Source organism: Tupaia chinensis, unplaced genomic scaffold, assembly GCF_000334495.1.
Source record: "Tupaia chinensis unplaced genomic scaffold, TupChi_1.0 Scaffold000271_1, whole genome shotgun sequence".
Lineage (NCBI taxonomy): Eukaryota > Metazoa > Chordata > Mammalia > Scandentia > Tupaiidae > Tupaia > Tupaia belangeri.
In genome coordinates, this window is record NW_006159752.1 from 3,724,247 (window position 1) to 3,742,087 (window position 17,841).

Below are 17,841 nucleotides of genomic sequence, written 5' to 3' on the forward strand. Positions count from 1 at the left end.
CTGCAAAAAAAAAAAAAAAAAAAAAAAAAAAAAAAAAAAAAAAAAAGTTTACCAAATAAGCAGGCAATAATATTCTGAAATATTTAAGATGGGTGGGGATTGGATACTGGTAAAGAGACCAAGAAAAGCTCTTATATTAATGCTACACTGGTTTACTATCACTTTTTCCAATGTATCATTAGTAGAAGCACTTGTGAGCCTTCTAGTCAATACAGGTCAGCAAGTCATCGAGGTTCTGATTGTGACTCTCCTGTCTAGCCAGACAGAGCGCTGGGCACTCTGGGGCTACCAGCTTAACCCTGAAAATCTGGATGAGTTGTCTCCTCCAGTCTTATGACAGAAGCTGTAGGCTGCGCCCTTCAAAAACAAATATTCTGCTTTGTGTGATATTATTATTATTACAATCTTTCTTATAGCTAGTTGTTGTACTGACCCAGGTAGTATCTAATACAATACACAGGAAAGTTATAGAGTAAACTACAGGACAGGAAAGCATGTTAAAGGGGAACAAAAGACTAGAAGAATATGGGCATTTTGCCCTTCCTGCCATCCTTCTAATTGTTGTTGATGTGGTGTGATAGTTGGACTTTCAACAGCCATTTTGGACCACGAGTGACCCTAAGAGAAGAGGAACCATGTTCCAGGGCTCCTAAGCAGAAAGAAAGGAGGAGCCTGGTTACATAATGACAATGGAATTATAATACTCTAAATTTCTTTTACATGAGAGAAAAAACACTTTCTACCTTGTTTAAGCCACTGTGTGTGGGGGGGTGGGGGGGGGGGAGGGTGGAAGGGATTTCTTTCTGATATCCAAATAGAATTCTCGACTAACCTAAGTCCTTCACACTTCTACATTCGACACCCAAAACTTAATTTTTATTGTTAATTGTGGGCATATATTATCACAACCATAATCTAAGAAACAAGTTTTTGGGGGCTTAGAATTTTAACCGACATTCGTATTTCCAAAAGTGAAAATGCTGTACAGTACTATAAATCAAGGTTGCAGAGGAAGCTTAATATTTAAATGGACATGAAACTTCTTCAGAATGATACCCCTGGAAGGCCAGACACATGCATATGATTCACTTTTTTCTTTTGATTGCTTCAACTATGAACAATAAATTTATAAAATCCTTTTTTTCCCTTAGTTTTTGGGCTATTATACCTTTTGGCCTTCTGATAAAAATGCAGTATTTAGGACATCTAAATCTTAGTAGCTTAAAATATTCAAAAGTATTGGGGTGGAGTTATGGAGAAACTGTAAATACTGTTAAGTTTTGGGACCAGCAGTTAGCGTAATGGCTATGTCACTGGACTCCCATGTAGTTGACTGCAGTTTGAGTCCCGGACCTGGTGGCTTAAAACTCACGCCGGGCACGTGTGCGTGCATGCCCAAGATCCTGAGAGGAGAATGGAGGAGAAGGGACTGCAGCGTAGCCAAACCCCTGGAAGGCGATTTCTTGTTTTCTGTCTCTCTGTCTCTCTCTGTCTGGCTGGAAAGCACATACACCCTAAAGCAAAAACCTCTCCACCCCAAAAAAAGTTGTTAAGTTTTGCCCTTTGACATCATATGAATTGGGTTACCACTGAGAAGAATCAGCTAAGATTAGAATAGATACTCAGTATTAGAACTTAAACCATTTTAAGTTGAAAGTTTCTCTTTGGGGATTAGGCTTAGACTGACAGCCTCATCTGTTTTATGAATACCAATTAATCAATAAAATAGTCTAAGTTTTTTAAAATTCCTTTATATTGTCTTAGAACTCTAAGTTAGAGCTGAAGTAAATGAACTAAAGAATTTAAAAATAACTATACAAAAAAAATCAATGAAACAAAAAGCTAGTATTTTGAGAGGATAAACAAAGTTGAAGAATCATTAACACAGTACTAGAAAAAAATCAGACACACAGACCAATGAAACAGGGTAGAGAATCCAGAAATAAATCTCAAGTCGTAAAACTGTCTGACCTTTAACAAGGTTAAAGACAATGTAATGGAGAAAAGAAAGTCTTTTTAGCAAACAGTGCTGGAAGAACTGCATATTCACCTGCAGAAAAATGAAACTGGATGCCTATATTTTGCCCTAATAAAACTCAACTCAAAATAGGTCAAAGACCTAAATGTAAAGTCTTAAACTATAAAACTACTGGTGGAAAACTCTTTGGGACATTGGAAAAGACAAATATTTCTTAAATAAGACCCCTAAAGTACAGGCAATAGGCAAGTGCGATTACCTCAAGGTAAAAGTTTCTGCTCAGCAGAACAAACAATAATTAGAGTGAAGAGACAACCCTTGGAATGGGAGAAAAATTTGCAAACTGCACTTCAGACAAGGGATTGATAAGCAGAACACATAAAGAAGTCAACCAGCTCACCTACAAAAAAAATTAATCATCCATGCTGGCAGGTGGCATGCTGGTTAAGGTTCTAGATTCTTACATGACCAAGTGTGGTTCAGGTCCTGGACATAGCAGCTTGTTTTCTCACATTCTCTCCCTCCATCCCTATTTCTGGTCAAATTAAAATTAAATAAGGGAACAGCAGTTGGTGTAATATCTATGTCATTGGGCTCCCATGTAGTCAACTGCAGTTCGAGTCCCAGACCCAGTGGCTTAAACTCATGCCGGGCAACTGTAGACAGCAGAGATAGTGTAATAAGACAGTGGAATAGGGTAGAGGGTTAGACATGGGGTAAAAACACATATATATATGAAAGTAGAAATGGAATATTATGGATGATAACATTTATTATTAAGCCACTATGCAGTATATTCTAGATGGGAAACCACATTTAGTATGTTGTGATGATGCTCAGGGAATGAACGTAAATTAATAAAAAAAAAATTTTCAGAAGAAAAAAATGGCATTAAATAAATAGATAAAATTTTTAACAAAATGAATAATCCAAATAAAAAATGGGACAATGAGTTGAGTAGATAACTCTCCAAGAAAGATAAGCAGATGGCCAAAATGCACATGAAAAAATGATCAATATCTCTTATAATAATGGAAATACAAGTCAAACCACAACAAGACACCATTTAACTCCAGCCAGAATGTCTATGATCAAAAACATAAAGACAAATGTTAGTTCAGCCTATCGTGAAAAAGTGAATCCTCTTACGCTGTTGGTAGGAATGTAAATTAGCACGTCTGTGGAAAACAATATGGAGGTTCCCCAAAAGCCTGCAAACAGAATTACTATATGACCCAGAAATCCCACTCCATGGTATTTACCCAAAGGATAGGAACACATTCAATCAGAAAGATGCTTTCATATCCATCATGTTTACTGCAGCATCATTTACAATTACTAAGACATGGAATCAACCTAAGTGCCCAAGCACTGATGACTGGACTAAAAACCCATGGCACATACATATTATGGAATACTACTCAGTCATAAGAAACAATGAGATCTTTTCACTTGATTAAAAGTGGGTGAGTACAGAAAACTTAACACTAAGCAAAGCCAGTTTTTGAAAGATACACACTATACATCCCCACTCAATATATACTGAATATCTGCATTCCATTATAGAAAGTGAAAGATCTGAAGATGTGAGAGCAGGGAGGACTAAGTGTAGATACCAGAGATGGTAAGGGAGGGGGAGTGGGTGGTAGCAAGTGGGTAGGAGGATCTTAGGAAAGAAACACTTAGTAGAAATCAAAATGTAAAGTTCTCTGTTGAAAATTATGGCAATATCCTCAATTTGATTGTCACGTACCACTTCATACTTTGAAAAGCCATATTGTGAGCTATAGAGATGTACAATGATGAAATGTAGCTTTTTAAATTGTGAATATGCCAAAAAGAGAAATAATTTGAAGGTTATCTAATCCCTTTAACTAAATCAGTGCAAATCTAGAGTGTGGAGGGAAGAGGGAGTTTCAGGAGCATTTCTCAGTATATCAAATGGGGTGAATATGGAGAAGCAGGTAGGCTAGATAAACCATTCCTCTTTTCCTTAATTGTTCGGATGATAAACACAGTAATGTTTGCACTCAGAGTAACAGAGAGTTAACTCCTAAGGCAGTGCCTCAGAAAGCTACTGACTTCTAGGAAACCTCCATTCCCAGAAGATAACTGTCAATTTGCCCCACGTAGGAACATCATTTTTCTTCCTTTGTCACCAGAGGCAGGCCACGGTAAACAAATACAACAGGGAATCTCAAATACAGAATGGAGAACATCATAAAGGTATGAATGAAGCAAAACCATGCAATGGATACAACAAACTCAACAAGCCAAAACACAAAATCTCAAGGAAAGAGTTAACAGAGCAAAGGGAAGAGTATAAATTTATATAATCAATTTCCTCAGAGGAACAAAATAGCACTTGTATACACACACAGATGGTATGAAAATGAGAAAAAAAATGCAACTGGAAATTTAAAATGAACAGCTCAAATAACTGGTTCAGTGTTGTTTGGTAAAATGCTTCATACTGCATCTGTCTCTTGGACGATGCTAATGTACTTCAATATAATAAAGACTTTGAGAAATTCTAAACTGCTTCCTTTTGTTTGTTTTCCAGATCTGTATGATATGGACTGCTTATTTCATAATATATATTTATTTTTAATGTTTTATTTCAATTAAGGGGTCTCTAAAAGTCTCTAAATCTTTTGCTTTAAAAGGAAGTTTACTTTGTCTGTTGACATCTTTCCATGAATCACATGTCATCTTCTGTGACAACCAAGCCTCAGGCTAAAAGATGCTACACTATTTTAGATAAGAGTTAAGAAACCACTGGAAAAAAACAACATGGTTAAATTTGAATTTTAGAAAGATTGCTTTAGCAGCCACATGTCAAAAAAAAAAAAAAGAGAAAAAAACTGGGGCAGAAAGAACTGTTACAACCTAGTAGAAATGGGAGACTGAAAAGAAATGGAAGATGATCCAGGTTTTTGGCTTAGGTGAGCCCAGACAGTAGGGATGGTTAAGAAGGTATCTGAGGAAAGAAGAGTGGGTAGATGTGGATGGACTCAACTAACAATGGAGAAATGACTACCTGTATTATAATTTTTTCAAGCAGTAATAGGTCGATATTACTAAGAGGAAAAGTAACTGAAGATAACATTTGAACTGTTACAATCTACTTAGAAAATTTTTTTTAAATGGTAATATGCTATTATGCCATATACTCTGCAATTATAAGTTTAAACCACTGGTTATAAAAAGACTGTATGACTTAATGTGTCAATTAAAATTCACTCAATTCTAAGACTGATACATATCATTTCAAAGCTTATAAGAGCAGAGTCAAAACATTGACATTTTGTAGTTTCTATAGCTTCAATAAGCTAAGCCATAACAGATCCTTCTAGAAATTTTAGCGCAACAAATTAAGGTGATTTCCTTCCATAAAGCAGCTTTCATCTCGAATACCTACAGGAGCTAGGTAATGCACATGATTGAAGGCAGTTGTTCGTAGTATAACAGGGAATAACTAAGAACCTTGTAAAAAAGACTGGGGCAGGAGACTAGCAGATGGCATAATGGTTATGTCGCTAAGACTTCCATGTAGTTGACTACAGTTGGAATACCAGACCTGTGGCTTAAAACTCATGCCGGGTGCATGCGTGTGCATGACCAAGATCCCAAGAGGAGAATGGAGGAGGAGGGACTGTGGCATGGCCGTACCCCCTGGGAGGGTTATTTTTCACTTTCTGCCTCTCTGTCTCTCCAGCAAGTGCATGTGCCCTATACCAAAAATTCCTCAAAAAAATAATGAGCAGCCCAGCAAACAGGAAAGCTATTTTTCCAGCTCCAGGCAAATGTTGCTATGTGGGAATTGTTGCCAGATCTTTCCATTTTAAAGAAAAGTTGGAAAATGCAGGAGGTATAAGTGAAATCTTCATACCTTCTGTTTTATTTTGCTATAAACCTAAATCTACTCTAAAAAATAAAGTCCATCAAAAGAAACATTGGGGTTCGGCAAGGGGGTAGCACGCTGACTGCAGTGCTAGAGGGTATGCGACCAACTGTGTGTTGGGATCTCTGAGGCAATCTGGAACATGCTGGGCACCTGTGCCCAAGATCCAAACTAGCTGGAGGATGTGGGAAGGTAATTGAAACATCAGGATTCCCAATCAAGCACTATCTTGAATTCTTTAATTGGAAATTTGGATATTTTAATATAATATTCTTTTTAGATTTTTTTTTTTGCTACAGGGCATGTGGGTTCCCAGAGAGAGAGAGAGACAGAAAGCAAGAAATCATCCCTCAGGGGGATGGCCGGGTCATTACAAATTTGTTGTGTTACCAGGTTTGTGCATGAGTCCTTAAGAGCTGAGAATGAAATCTATAAATTAAAAAGTATGGAATTTAGGTACCCATAGTTTTTATTTTATTTATTATTATTATTCATACATTAAATCGCTATACATCATTTGGATTGTGAAGAGACTCTATCCAGCATAATATATATACACCTCAGACCAGCCCAGTTGAGACCACCATACATACCCTCGTCAACAGATAATAAACCTTATCTGTGTCCCACAAGTGTCTTACCTCTCCATTTTCCCCCAAAATTTCTTATGCTCTTCACCTCTCACACTCTTTTCACTTTGTCCCCAGTGCCCATTACAGTTTTTAATACTTTTATGTATTAAAAGTATTCAGTTTCTAACAAAGAGTGCAGACAGTCGGTATATGTTAAGTGGAGACATATAATGTTTCTCTTTCATAGCCTGACTTACTTCACTCAGCAACGAATCTTCCATATTCGCCCACTTTCTATCAAATTCCAAGGCCTTGTTGTTTTTTATGGCTGAATAGTATTCCACGGAGTATGTGTGCCACACTTTTTCAATGGATTGACTGGTACTCTTTGACAAAGATGAGTTGGATCTACGTTTTGGGGTTTATTTCTGGAGTCTCTACTCTGTTCCATTGGTCCTCATGTCTATGTTTATGCCAGTACCATGCTGTTTTGATTATTATAGCCTTGTAATATATTTTAGGGTCAGGGAGTAAGATGCCACCAACTCTAATCTTCTAGTGTAGGATGGCTTTAGCAAAACGGGGTCTTTTATGGTTCCACACAAATTCTATGATTGTCTTTTCTAGATCTGTAAAGAATGTCTCTTGTAATTTTATAGGGATTGCATTAAACATGTAGATTAATTTGGGTATGATTGCCATTTTTATTATATTGATTCTGCCAATCCAGGAACATGGGATGTCCTTCCACTTTTTAGAGTCCTTTTCCATTTCCTTTTTAAGGTTTTCATAGTTTTCCTTGTAGAGGTCTTTGACTTCCTTGGTTAGTTTTATTCCTAAGTATCTTATTCTTCTGGCTATGGTAAATGGAATTACATTCTTTGTCTGCTTGTTGTTTGTATATAGAAATGCTGTAGATTTTTGTAAGTTAATTTTGTATCCTGCTACTTTACGGTATGCATTTATTACTTTGAGAAGTTTTTTTATGAATACTGTTGTGTCTTCTATGTATACAATCATGTCATCTGCAAACAGAGATAACTTCAGCTCTTCTTTCCCTTTTAGAATGCCTTTTATTTTTTTCTCTTTTCTGACTGCATTGGCTATAAATTACAGTCCGGCCCAGCCGTATCTTGTACCCGTTTTTAGTGGATCGGCTTTTAGCTTTTCCCCATTCAGTATAATGTTAGCTATAGGTTTTTTCATAAATGACTTTTATTATGTTGAGAAACGGTCCTTCTATGCCAATTTTACTGACAGTCTTAATCATAAAGGCATGACGCATTTTGTCGAATGCTTTTTCCGCATCAATTGAAATGATTATATGATTTTTATCTTTCTTTCTGTTAATATGGTGTATTACATTTATGGTTTTGCGTATGTTGAACCACCCTTGCATCCCTGGAATAAAGCCTACCTGTTCGTGATGAATAACCTTTTTTATATGCTGTTGAATACGGTTAAGCAAGTATCTTATTGAGAATTTTTGCATTTATATTCATCAGGGATATAGGTCTGTAGTTTTCCTCTTTTGTCATATCCTTATCCATTTTGGGAATGAGGGTAATGGAGGCTTCATAGAATGAATTTGAAAGGGCTCCTTCCTTTGAATGGGGGTTACCTCTTCTTTAAAAGTTTTGTAAAATTCAGCACTGAATCCATCGGGGGCTGGACTTTTCTTTGTTGGGAAACCTTATTTATTATTGATTCAATCTCACTGCTTGTTATTGGTCTATTCAGGCTTTCTATGTCTTCCTGAGTCAATCTTGGTAGATTATATATGTCCAGGAATTTGTCAATCTCATCCAGGTTTTCTTCTTTGTTGGCATAGAGTCGCTCATAGTATCCTCTAATGATGTTTTGTATTTCTGTTATGTCTGTTGTAATGTTGCCTGATTTGTTGCGAATTTGACTTATCTGGTTCCTTTCTCTCTTCTTCTTAATTAGTATTGCTTATGGTGTGTCAATCTTGTTTATCTTTTCAAAGAACCAGCTTTTGCTTTCATTTATTTTCTGTATAGTTTGCTTATTTTCTATTTCATTTATTTCTGCTCAAATCTTTATTATTTATTTTCTCCTGACATTTTTTGGATTAATCTGTTGTTCTTTTTCCAATTCCCCGAGGCATGATGTTAGGTTGTCCTTTTGCCACCTTTCCATCTTTTTCTTGTGCGTACTAATTGCTATGAACTTCCCTCTTATGACTGCTTTTGCAGTATCCCATAGATTATGGAAACTTGTATACTCATTATCCTTAGTTTCCATGAATCTTTTGATTTCCATCTTAATCTCTGCAGTAGTCATGGAGTCAATCAGAAGTAAGTTATTTAGTTTCCAAGTATTTATATATTTTCGAGGGCTTTTCCTGAGATTAATATCAAGTTTAATTCCATCATGGTCGGATAAGATGCTGGATAGTTTCTATGCCTTTGAATTTGTAAAGACTGGTTTTGTGCCCTATCATGTGATTGATCTTTGAGAAAGTACCATGCAGGGCTGAGAAAAATGTATAATTTGTGCTTTTTGGGTGGAAAGTTCTATAGATGTCTATCAAGTCAATCTGGTTTATGTTATCATTGAGATCCTTAATCTCTTGGCTCTTACAGCTATGAGCTACAGGTTAAGCATAATAGCTATTAACAGGGAGAAATCTATAATAACTGACTCTCCAAAGAAATTATAAGACTATGGGACCAGCAGTTGGTGTAATAGCTATGTCCCTGGAGTCCCATGTAGTCGGCCACAGTTTTAGTCTTGGAGCTGGTGGCTTAAACTCACGCCGGGTGCATGTGCGTGCATGCCCAAGATCCTGAGAAGAGAATGGAGGAGAAGGGATTACGGCATGGCCATCCCCTTGGATGGTGATTTCTCACCTTCTGTCTCTCTGTCTTTCTGGCCAGCAATATGCCCTATAGCAAACCTCTCTAAAAAAAAAAAGAAAAAAAAATTATAAGGCTAAAAGTAGGCAACCTGAATGAACAATGGAATTATGGAATGCAGGGACCATCCGCCAAAGAAACTATGAAACAGTTTTTAAATACTATGAAGACTGGCACTATTATCCTTTTTTGGTTTTTGCTTTTGTTTTAGGTTTTAGCCACAGGGCATGTGCACTTGCCAGAGAAAGGCAGAAAGAGAGAGAGAAGGAAAGTAAGAAATCATCCCCCAGGATGATGGCCATGCAGCAATCCGTTATGAATTTTCTTCTCGGGATTATGGGTGCACGTGCACATATGACCAGCATGGGTTTTAAGCCTTAAGCTGCCGGTCCAAAATTCAAAAGATGTCAGCCATGTGGGAGTCTAGTGCCTTAACCACCACACCATTTGTTGACCCTGGCACTATTATCCTTTAAGAAACCTGAATAAAATACGATAACAACTGTCATTTACAGAACACCTATTGTGTGCTAGCTACTTTTGCTGTATCATACCTAAAACTCTTCAAAATATTAATAGGGAGGGCAGCTGATGGCATAGTGGTTCCATCTCTGGACTCTCACATGGCCAACTGCAGTTCAAGTCCCAGATCTGGTTGCTTGAATCTCATACTGGGTGCATGTGAGTGTATGCTCAAGAGCCCGGGAGGAGAATGGAGAAGAAGGGATTTCAGTGTGTCCATCACCTCCAGTGGGTGCCCTCTCACTCTCTCTGTCTGTCTCTCTCTCCAGCACGTGCTTGTGCCCTAAGGCAAACTCCCCTCCCTCTACCCCTTCCCCTCTCCTCCTCCCTCCCCTCCCTCTCTCTCTACATATATATATGTGTATATATATACACATATATATATATGAGAGAGTTCCTTTCAGGGCCAGCAGGTGGTATAGTGGCTAAGGTGCTGGATCCCACATGGCTGGCTCCACAGTTCCAGTCTTGGACCCAGCAGCTTGAAAATCATGCCAGGAGCATGTACATACATGCATTAAAAAAAATCCCAAGAGGGGGGCCAGTAGGTGGTATACTGGTTAAGGCAGGACTCCCACAGGGATAACCATGGTCCAAGTCCCAGACCCAGTGGTTTGAAAATCACACCAGGCACATGTGTGCATGCCCAAAGTCCAGAGAGGAGACTGAAGGAGGGGAATATGGTGTGGATATCCCCCCAGGGGGGAAGTAATTTCTCACTTTTCTTCACTCTGTCTCTCACTCTGATGAGCGCACATGCCTTATGGCAGAAAACAAAACAAAAAAATCCCAAGAGGACAATAGAGAAGGGATTGTGGCCTGGACATACCCCTGGGAGTGGAGGGGGTGATGTCTTACTTTCCCTGTCTCTCTGTATACCTCTCCAGGGAGCCCACAAACCTTCTGGTAAAAAACTGAAAATAAATAAAGATACATTTCATCTGTGAAGAAACCAACACTCTTAAATGCATTTGCTTTCTAAGTGGAAAGTCGGAAGGAGGCATGCCACAAATAAAAAAGTTGTAGGTAGGCTTGTGAGAGATTTATGTACAAACAATAAACTTGCCAAGAGACAATAGTTTGACACATTCTATCCAGTAGAAGGAAGGAACGAAATTTGCCACATGCCTACTGTGTGCCATATACTCTTCTAAATGGTTTATATATATCGTCTAAATATCAAAAATCCTGTTTGATAGGAATCACACTTCTTGGTTTTACAGGAGTTGAGTCACTTGCCAAGCCATTAGATGGCCAGTATATATCAGAGCCGCACATGGATTGGAATCCAAGACAGTTTCATTATAAAGATTTTTACTCCAAGTCACTGTTTCTTTATGCTACCACTGATAATACTCGAGTTCATTTCACTTTCTACGAACATGATTATGTAGAGGAGCATGAGGAATCAACAGACTTTCATAGTTGGTCAAGACAAGAAAAGATCAGGTAGTCATTTCAGTGTTTATAAGGTCTATAAAGATTATGTGTGGGGCTAGCAGGTGGTGTGGTGGTTAAAGGTGCTTGACTCACAGGACCGACCATTCGAGTTCTAGACCTGGTAGCTTGCTTTCTCACTCCCCCCACCCCACCGTCTCTTTCTGGTAAGCGCCATGTGCCCTATAACAAATTAAAAGATAATAATAAATAAAAATTAAATAATTCTTTAAAAAAAAGAGAGAGATTATATAGCCATCAAAGGTAGCACTGCCGGTTAACAATGCATCTGTATCTCCTGACTTCTGGTCAAGGTGTCTTTCACTGTGACTCTATTAGTTATACCAGAGTGAAAAGAACAAGCAGTTCTTACAGACATGATAACTCCAAAAATAAATATTCTTTCTGAATATAAAACCAAAATAGCACCAAGATTATTGTGTAATAAATTATTAAAATGAATGCAGAAGTCCTTTACTTGGGAACCTAAGTAAAAGGTAATAAAGAAGGATTATTATTTGTATAACTTTAAATTTACGTAATTAATTACAAATAATAATTACCATCACAACATCGCTTGAGGTTGTTTTAAAGATGAGAAAATAAAATAATAAAGAAGTTAATTAACTTCAGATACTGTGAAAAAAGAAACCTGGGTAGTTAGGACAGTCATTATTAGGACCATCAGGTTTTGTTGTTGTTGTTGTTGTTGTTGTTTTTGAGAGATTTTTATTATAGGGCACGTGCACTCGCCAGAGGGACAGAGGGAGACAGAGTGACAGAAAGAGAGAAATCATCCCCCCGGGGGGGTGGCCAAGTCGCAATCCCCTCTCCTCCATTCTCCTCTCGGGATCTTGGGCATGCATGCACACGCACCGGGCGTGAGTTTAAGTCACTGGGTCCAGGACTTGAACCACGGCCGACTACATGGGGGTCCAGTGACACAGCCATTACGCTATCTGCTGGTCCCAGGACCATCAGTTTTTAATATTTTCTGATTATAGGTACAATGCAGAGAAGTACTTAATAGCTTTGTTTTTAGAATTATCAATACTTTCTTTTTTTTTTTTTGAGAGGTTTTCACTATAGAGCACGTGCACTAGCCAGACAGACAGAGAGAGAGAGACAGAGAGACAGAAAGCGAGAAATCACCCCCCCAGGGGGATGGTCACACCGCAATCCGTTCTCCTCCATTCTCCTCTCAGGATCTTGGACACGCACGTGCACGTGCCCGGCGTGAGTTTTAAGTCACCAGGTCCGGGACGCAAACCGCGGTCGAGTACATGGGAGTCCAGCGACATAGCCATTACGCTAACTGCTGGTTCCCTTATTTCTTATATAATAATAATTTCATTATTTGCTATAGGGCATGGGAGCTCACGAGAGACAGAGAGAGAAAGTGAGAAAGCAAGTCACCAGGTCTGGGACTCAAACCATGGTCGGCCATGTAGGAGTGGAGCACCCTAACCAACATACCACCTGCTTGCCCAACAATTATACTTCTAAAAAAAATTGAGGACTAGAAAGTGTTTTGCTTGGAATATTTTCAACTGCAAGTAGCTGAAAACCAAGGTGTAAATTACTTCAGTGACGAGGAGTTATTCGTCTTAAGCATGAAGTAGTAGAGAGGCAGGGGGCTTCACAGTTGGTTAATTCAGCGACGTGCCATTATCATGGTTGTTCCTTCTTTCCTTCTACCAGTCAGTAGTCAGCCTCCTCTTTGTTCACAATCCAAGCAGTTCCAGGTGTCCCACGTACTACAACATCTAAAACAACCATTTCTTCTTACAAGACAGCTTATCCTCCCGGACGCCCCTTTCTATTACTGAGAAAATGGATTTAGCAGCTTGCCAGTAGACTTTCCCTCCAAAGCTCATTAACTGCAATTAAGTCAGGAGTCCAGCTTCTACAATAACTGGGAGAGGGGCGGGAATGAAGGTATAAACTATCATTATTCACCTTCTGGGTTTGAAATAGGCCAGGCTCCATTAAATATGCAGCCATGCAGAGGAGGAAAAAACATAAAAACAGGTGTTCTAAAGGTCAGGGAAAAATGCATTTGGGTGGGAAACTAACAAGTGTCCTGTAAGGTGAGCTTCTTCAGGAATAGAAGAAACAGCAGAATCAGCCCTCCTATTACACACATAATCACGAATTTCAGCTGTAAAGTAAATATTGTGATCATTGTTACTCGGAAGATGGAATGTATTACTTGATGGAATATATTAATGAGTCTCCATTTTCATTGCCAACTTAAACATGTTGTTATACCTCGGTTAAACACTTTGAGGGGGTCATTTAGACAGGTCACTTTGGTATGCTGCACACCAGTTAAACTTAAACAAGAAAATACATGTTAAATTCACCTAATCTTTTGTAGAGATTGGAGGAAGATGAGCAAACATTTATTAAAGTAGCTGAAATGGCATTTACACTCATTAGGAAAAGGAACTTAAAAGAGACTCTTTGCAGAAATGAATTTTCAGAGTTATAAAGAGGTAAAGAAGTTAAGAGATGAGAGTGAGGGAGGGAAAGAATATTCAGGGCAGAAGAAAAGGACATCAGTTATTTTTATGGCAGGAAGGAGCAATTAGTTTGGAAAAGAGAACATTCAACGTGAGAGGTGGGCACCATGCGACAAGATATTAAAAGTCATAGTATAGCAAGTTTTTGTGTTATTCATTAAAAAATTGAAGCATTCAGCCTTTACAGAGCACACCGCCCGAATAATCAAGTTATCTGCACAAAAATCTTTAGATTGCGTAATTTCTTGATTAAGCAACATATTGTCCGATACTGCATGTCATTAACAATAAGGTATAGTCTATAAAGATAGGTGGATGGAATTTTTCCTGGGATTGTACCATTCTTTGAAAAGTGGAAGCACCTGACCTACTTACATGTCTCCAGAATTACACAAATTTAATCTGTAAATGTGAAATACTACAATTAAATAAAACTTCAGTATTTTTTAAAAATCGCTTGTAGGGGATGGCAGATGGCATGATTACATCGCTGGACTCTCACATAGTCCACTGTGGTTCAAGTCCCGGACCTGGCGGCTTAAAACTCATGCCGTGTACATGTATGGCCAAAATCCCAAGAGAAGAATGGAGAAGAAGGGACTGAAGCATGGCCATCCCCCCAGGGGGTGGATTTCTTGCTTTCTGTCTCTCTGTCTGGAATCAAATAATTAAACTATATATTCACAACACTACAAAATATATAGATAATGCCACATGTCCAATTACATGTCCATAATTACTGATTCAAAAAATAACGTATCCCGTGTATTCTTTCTGCATTCAATTCAGGGTACTTACTGCTTTTTTTTTTTTTTTAAACAATTCTAAAACTACTTTGATGAGCAATTCCTGCTTTAAAGTTCCACTTTACTTGGTAGGTGGAAAATCCACTTCAGATCAATTACTTCCCTTATTTACTAGCCTCAGTCCTTGAACTAAAGGAGATTGGAAGCCCTCAGAAGCAGCTCTGAAATAGTCTCTAGCTAATCTCCTGTCTGCAGCCCCTCTCTCTCCCCTGAAGCATAGTCATCGAAACTAGAATTCTCCCTAAAGCAAGGAAACTGCCATGGAACCTTTCTTCCCCCAATGCCAGCCACAAACCCCCAAAATATTACTCTCTCTCCCTTCGCCTTTGAAGACCCTCATTCCAGAGGGGCCCTGCCCTGGTAGGGGGTTGAGGTAGGGGGACAGTGAAAGAATACTACACTGAGAGGCCAAGGAGGCTCAGTACAGTCATGCTGAGATTCCCTCCTTGGGCTACCATTAGATCATAACAAATAAATTTGTTATGTTTTCCTCTTGTTAACCTGTATTTTGTTTTAGGAGTATTGGCCCTTTTACAACAGCAAGGGACTTTGGTCTCCAAAAATTCAACATCAAAGAAGAAAAATTTGCCAACACAGAATATTTAACAGAATATATTAAAAGGAATTAATTCTAAATGTGTGGTTCTAACAAGCGTTTCTGCAGTGGTAGCACTAATACAGTATATTGTATAGCCTTCTAGGGAATAACTTGCTAAAGTTTATTTATTTATTTCATGGGGAGGGACACCTTGACTGGGTCTCATCGATTCCAGATCCTCGCCCTCTTTCAGCCCTTTTCAGGCCCACAGGCACCCACAGGCCTGCCAGGTATGTCCAGGTCCACCCAGGATCTGAACCTGAGCCCTTCTTAAATGACTTCAGCTTCAGGGATGGACCCGGAGGTAACAACTACTAAAGGGACAAACTTTTTCTTTATGATTGCTAAAATTAAGCCACCTTATTTTATAAGCATATCTTTTAAGAGTAGCTTTTACAGCTTAGTACAGAACACCACTAGAGCGAGCTTAACTTGTAAGAACTTTGTTAATGTAATTTTCCAAAATGAAAGCCACAAATAACAGCCTGTTACTATTTTCTGGTAAATATCACAAATTTTAATTTTTTGAGAGTTTTGAACAAATAAAACAATCGTGACAAAAGACAAAAAATAAATAGAACAAGAAACACCTGAAGTTCAGTTAGCACCACAAATCACTTTAGCCAAATGGTTTCTACAGGGAATTTTTCTTTTAACAACAAATGTATCTCATTTTAAAAGATTCTATATTATAATTTACCTGGCTGGAAAAAATTATTAAAGAATAACACACCAAGACCAGCAGTTGGAGTAAAGGCTGTGTCACTGGACTCCCATATAGTCAATTGAGGTTCGAGTCCCAGACCTGGTGGCTTAAGCTCACCCTGAGCATACATGTGTGTGTGCCCAAGATGCCAAGAAAACGGAGGACAAGGGACTGCAGCGTGGCTATCCCCCCTGGGGGGTGATTTCTTGCTTTCTCTCTCTGTCTCTGTCTTTCTGGCGAGCGCACACACCCTATAGCAAAAACTTCTCCAAAAAAAAAAAATAATAACACACGAAATAGTCTCTAATAGTTTGTTCAATAGGGATTACTTAATTTTATTAGGATTTAAGGACACTGACATCTTTACATGAAACATGTTAAGCAAGTAAACAAATAATTAGCAAAATCCATATAATATAAAGCAGTTCTTGTACTTGAAAACCATTAGAGGCCACAGCCTTTCGGGTCCAAATGTTAAAGGCTGCACAAACCGGCTTATAGAGGCCACAGCCTTTCGGGTCCAAATGTTAAAGGCTGCACAAACCGGCTTACAGTAAAAACAGATGAAATAATTTGAACTGCAACATCTTTTTTTGGGGGGGGGGGAGAGGTTTTTGCTATAGGGCGGGTGCGCTTGCCAGCAAGAGAGACAGAAAGCGAGAAATCCCCCCCCCAGGGGGGATGGCCACTCCGCAATCCCTTCTCCTCCATTCTCCTCTGGGGATCTTGGGCATGCACGCACACGCACCCGGCATGAGTTTAAGCCACCGGATCCGGGACCCGAACCGCAGTCGACAACATGGGAGGTCAGTGACATAGCCATTACACTAACTGCTGGTCCCATGCAACATATTTCTGATCATGATAAAATTAAAAACTCAAAGGAATACAACAGATCATGCTACATATAAGGCCATCCCTGAGTGTGGGGCCCAAAATATCAAAGTGAGAAATGCAGACACTGGAAGAGGCGAGATGGGAGAAGTTGTTGGAACAGAGTAAATCTTAGATTAGAGACTCCAGAGGACTGACTACGTCGCTCTCGGATGAGAACTGACTGATGAAAACTTGGGCTTGCCTTCCTTGGATGTGAGTTTCGTATTCCACTCCTTGTGACACAGGGAAGCAACGCCTCTCGGTTCTCTTTAACCAAATACAGTAGTTTAACAATTCTGCCCAAATGACAATCAGGTGGGCAAAGGAAAACAGTGAGGAGCCGGGGAAGCCAGGGGGATACTGGGTGCTGCGAGAGCGATTAGTCAGCAGCGACGTGTCAAGAGGGATAAGCAAGTCAGACCTGGAAGAGATCAGGGCAGGCAGGCTCGGGAGGAAAGACGTTAACCCCGGCGGGAGTGGGGGAGAAGCGTGTGACCCAGAACGAGGGAGGGACACCGAAACGAGGCAGCAGCTGGGTGTCGGACTGAGCCTGGCCTCCGTCCCGGCCTCCTCCCTTCCCGGCCTCCTTCCTCCGCCCGTCCCGAGGCAGCGGCCACTCACCTGGAGTGGGAGTTCCGGAGGGACTCGATCAGGCGCTGCTTCTGCTGCTGGAGACTGGTGAGGCCACCGGGGGACCCAGCTGCGGAGGAGGCGCTCTTGGTCAGGGGAAGGAGCCAGCTCATCCTCCTCGGGTCCCCGGGCCCGAGGCCCCGGAAGGCTTTGGCCTGTCCTCGCAGCGACTCTGCCCGGCGGGTCTCCAGTCACGGAGGAGCTGGCTGGGACGCCGGTGTCCCGCCCGGGGGGCGGCGGGGCCGCCAAGCCAGGCTAAAAGGGGCCCGGGCCTGGGGACAAGCTGCAACAGCAGGCGGCCGGAGAGGGGCAACTTGCAGCCCGGGACAGGCAGTCCCACGCTCTGGCCGCACACCCCGGCCAGCCAGCCAGGCAGCCCCGCCGCCCGAGCTCCGGCGCCCCCGGCTC

At 40.1% G+C, this 17,841-nt stretch overlaps 1 protein-coding gene across 3 annotated transcripts in view; it reads right to left on the reverse strand.

Moving 5' to 3' along the window:
• Positions 1-17,678, reverse strand: part of VPS37A (VPS37A subunit of ESCRT-I) — a 51,927-nt gene extending 34,249 nt beyond the window's left edge. For 2 of the 3 annotated variants that reach the window (XM_006149704.3, XM_006149703.3), the window contains exon 1: positions 17,425-17,678. In XM_006149704.3, coding sequence (XP_006149766.1) covers positions 17,425-17,546 — 122 coding nt within the window. In that variant the 5' untranslated portion in view covers positions 17,547-17,678. The remainder of the gene's footprint in view (positions 1-17,424) is intronic. The other variant, XM_027772352.1, reaches the window with a different exon arrangement.
• Between the last annotated feature and the right edge of the window lie 163 nt (positions 17,679-17,841).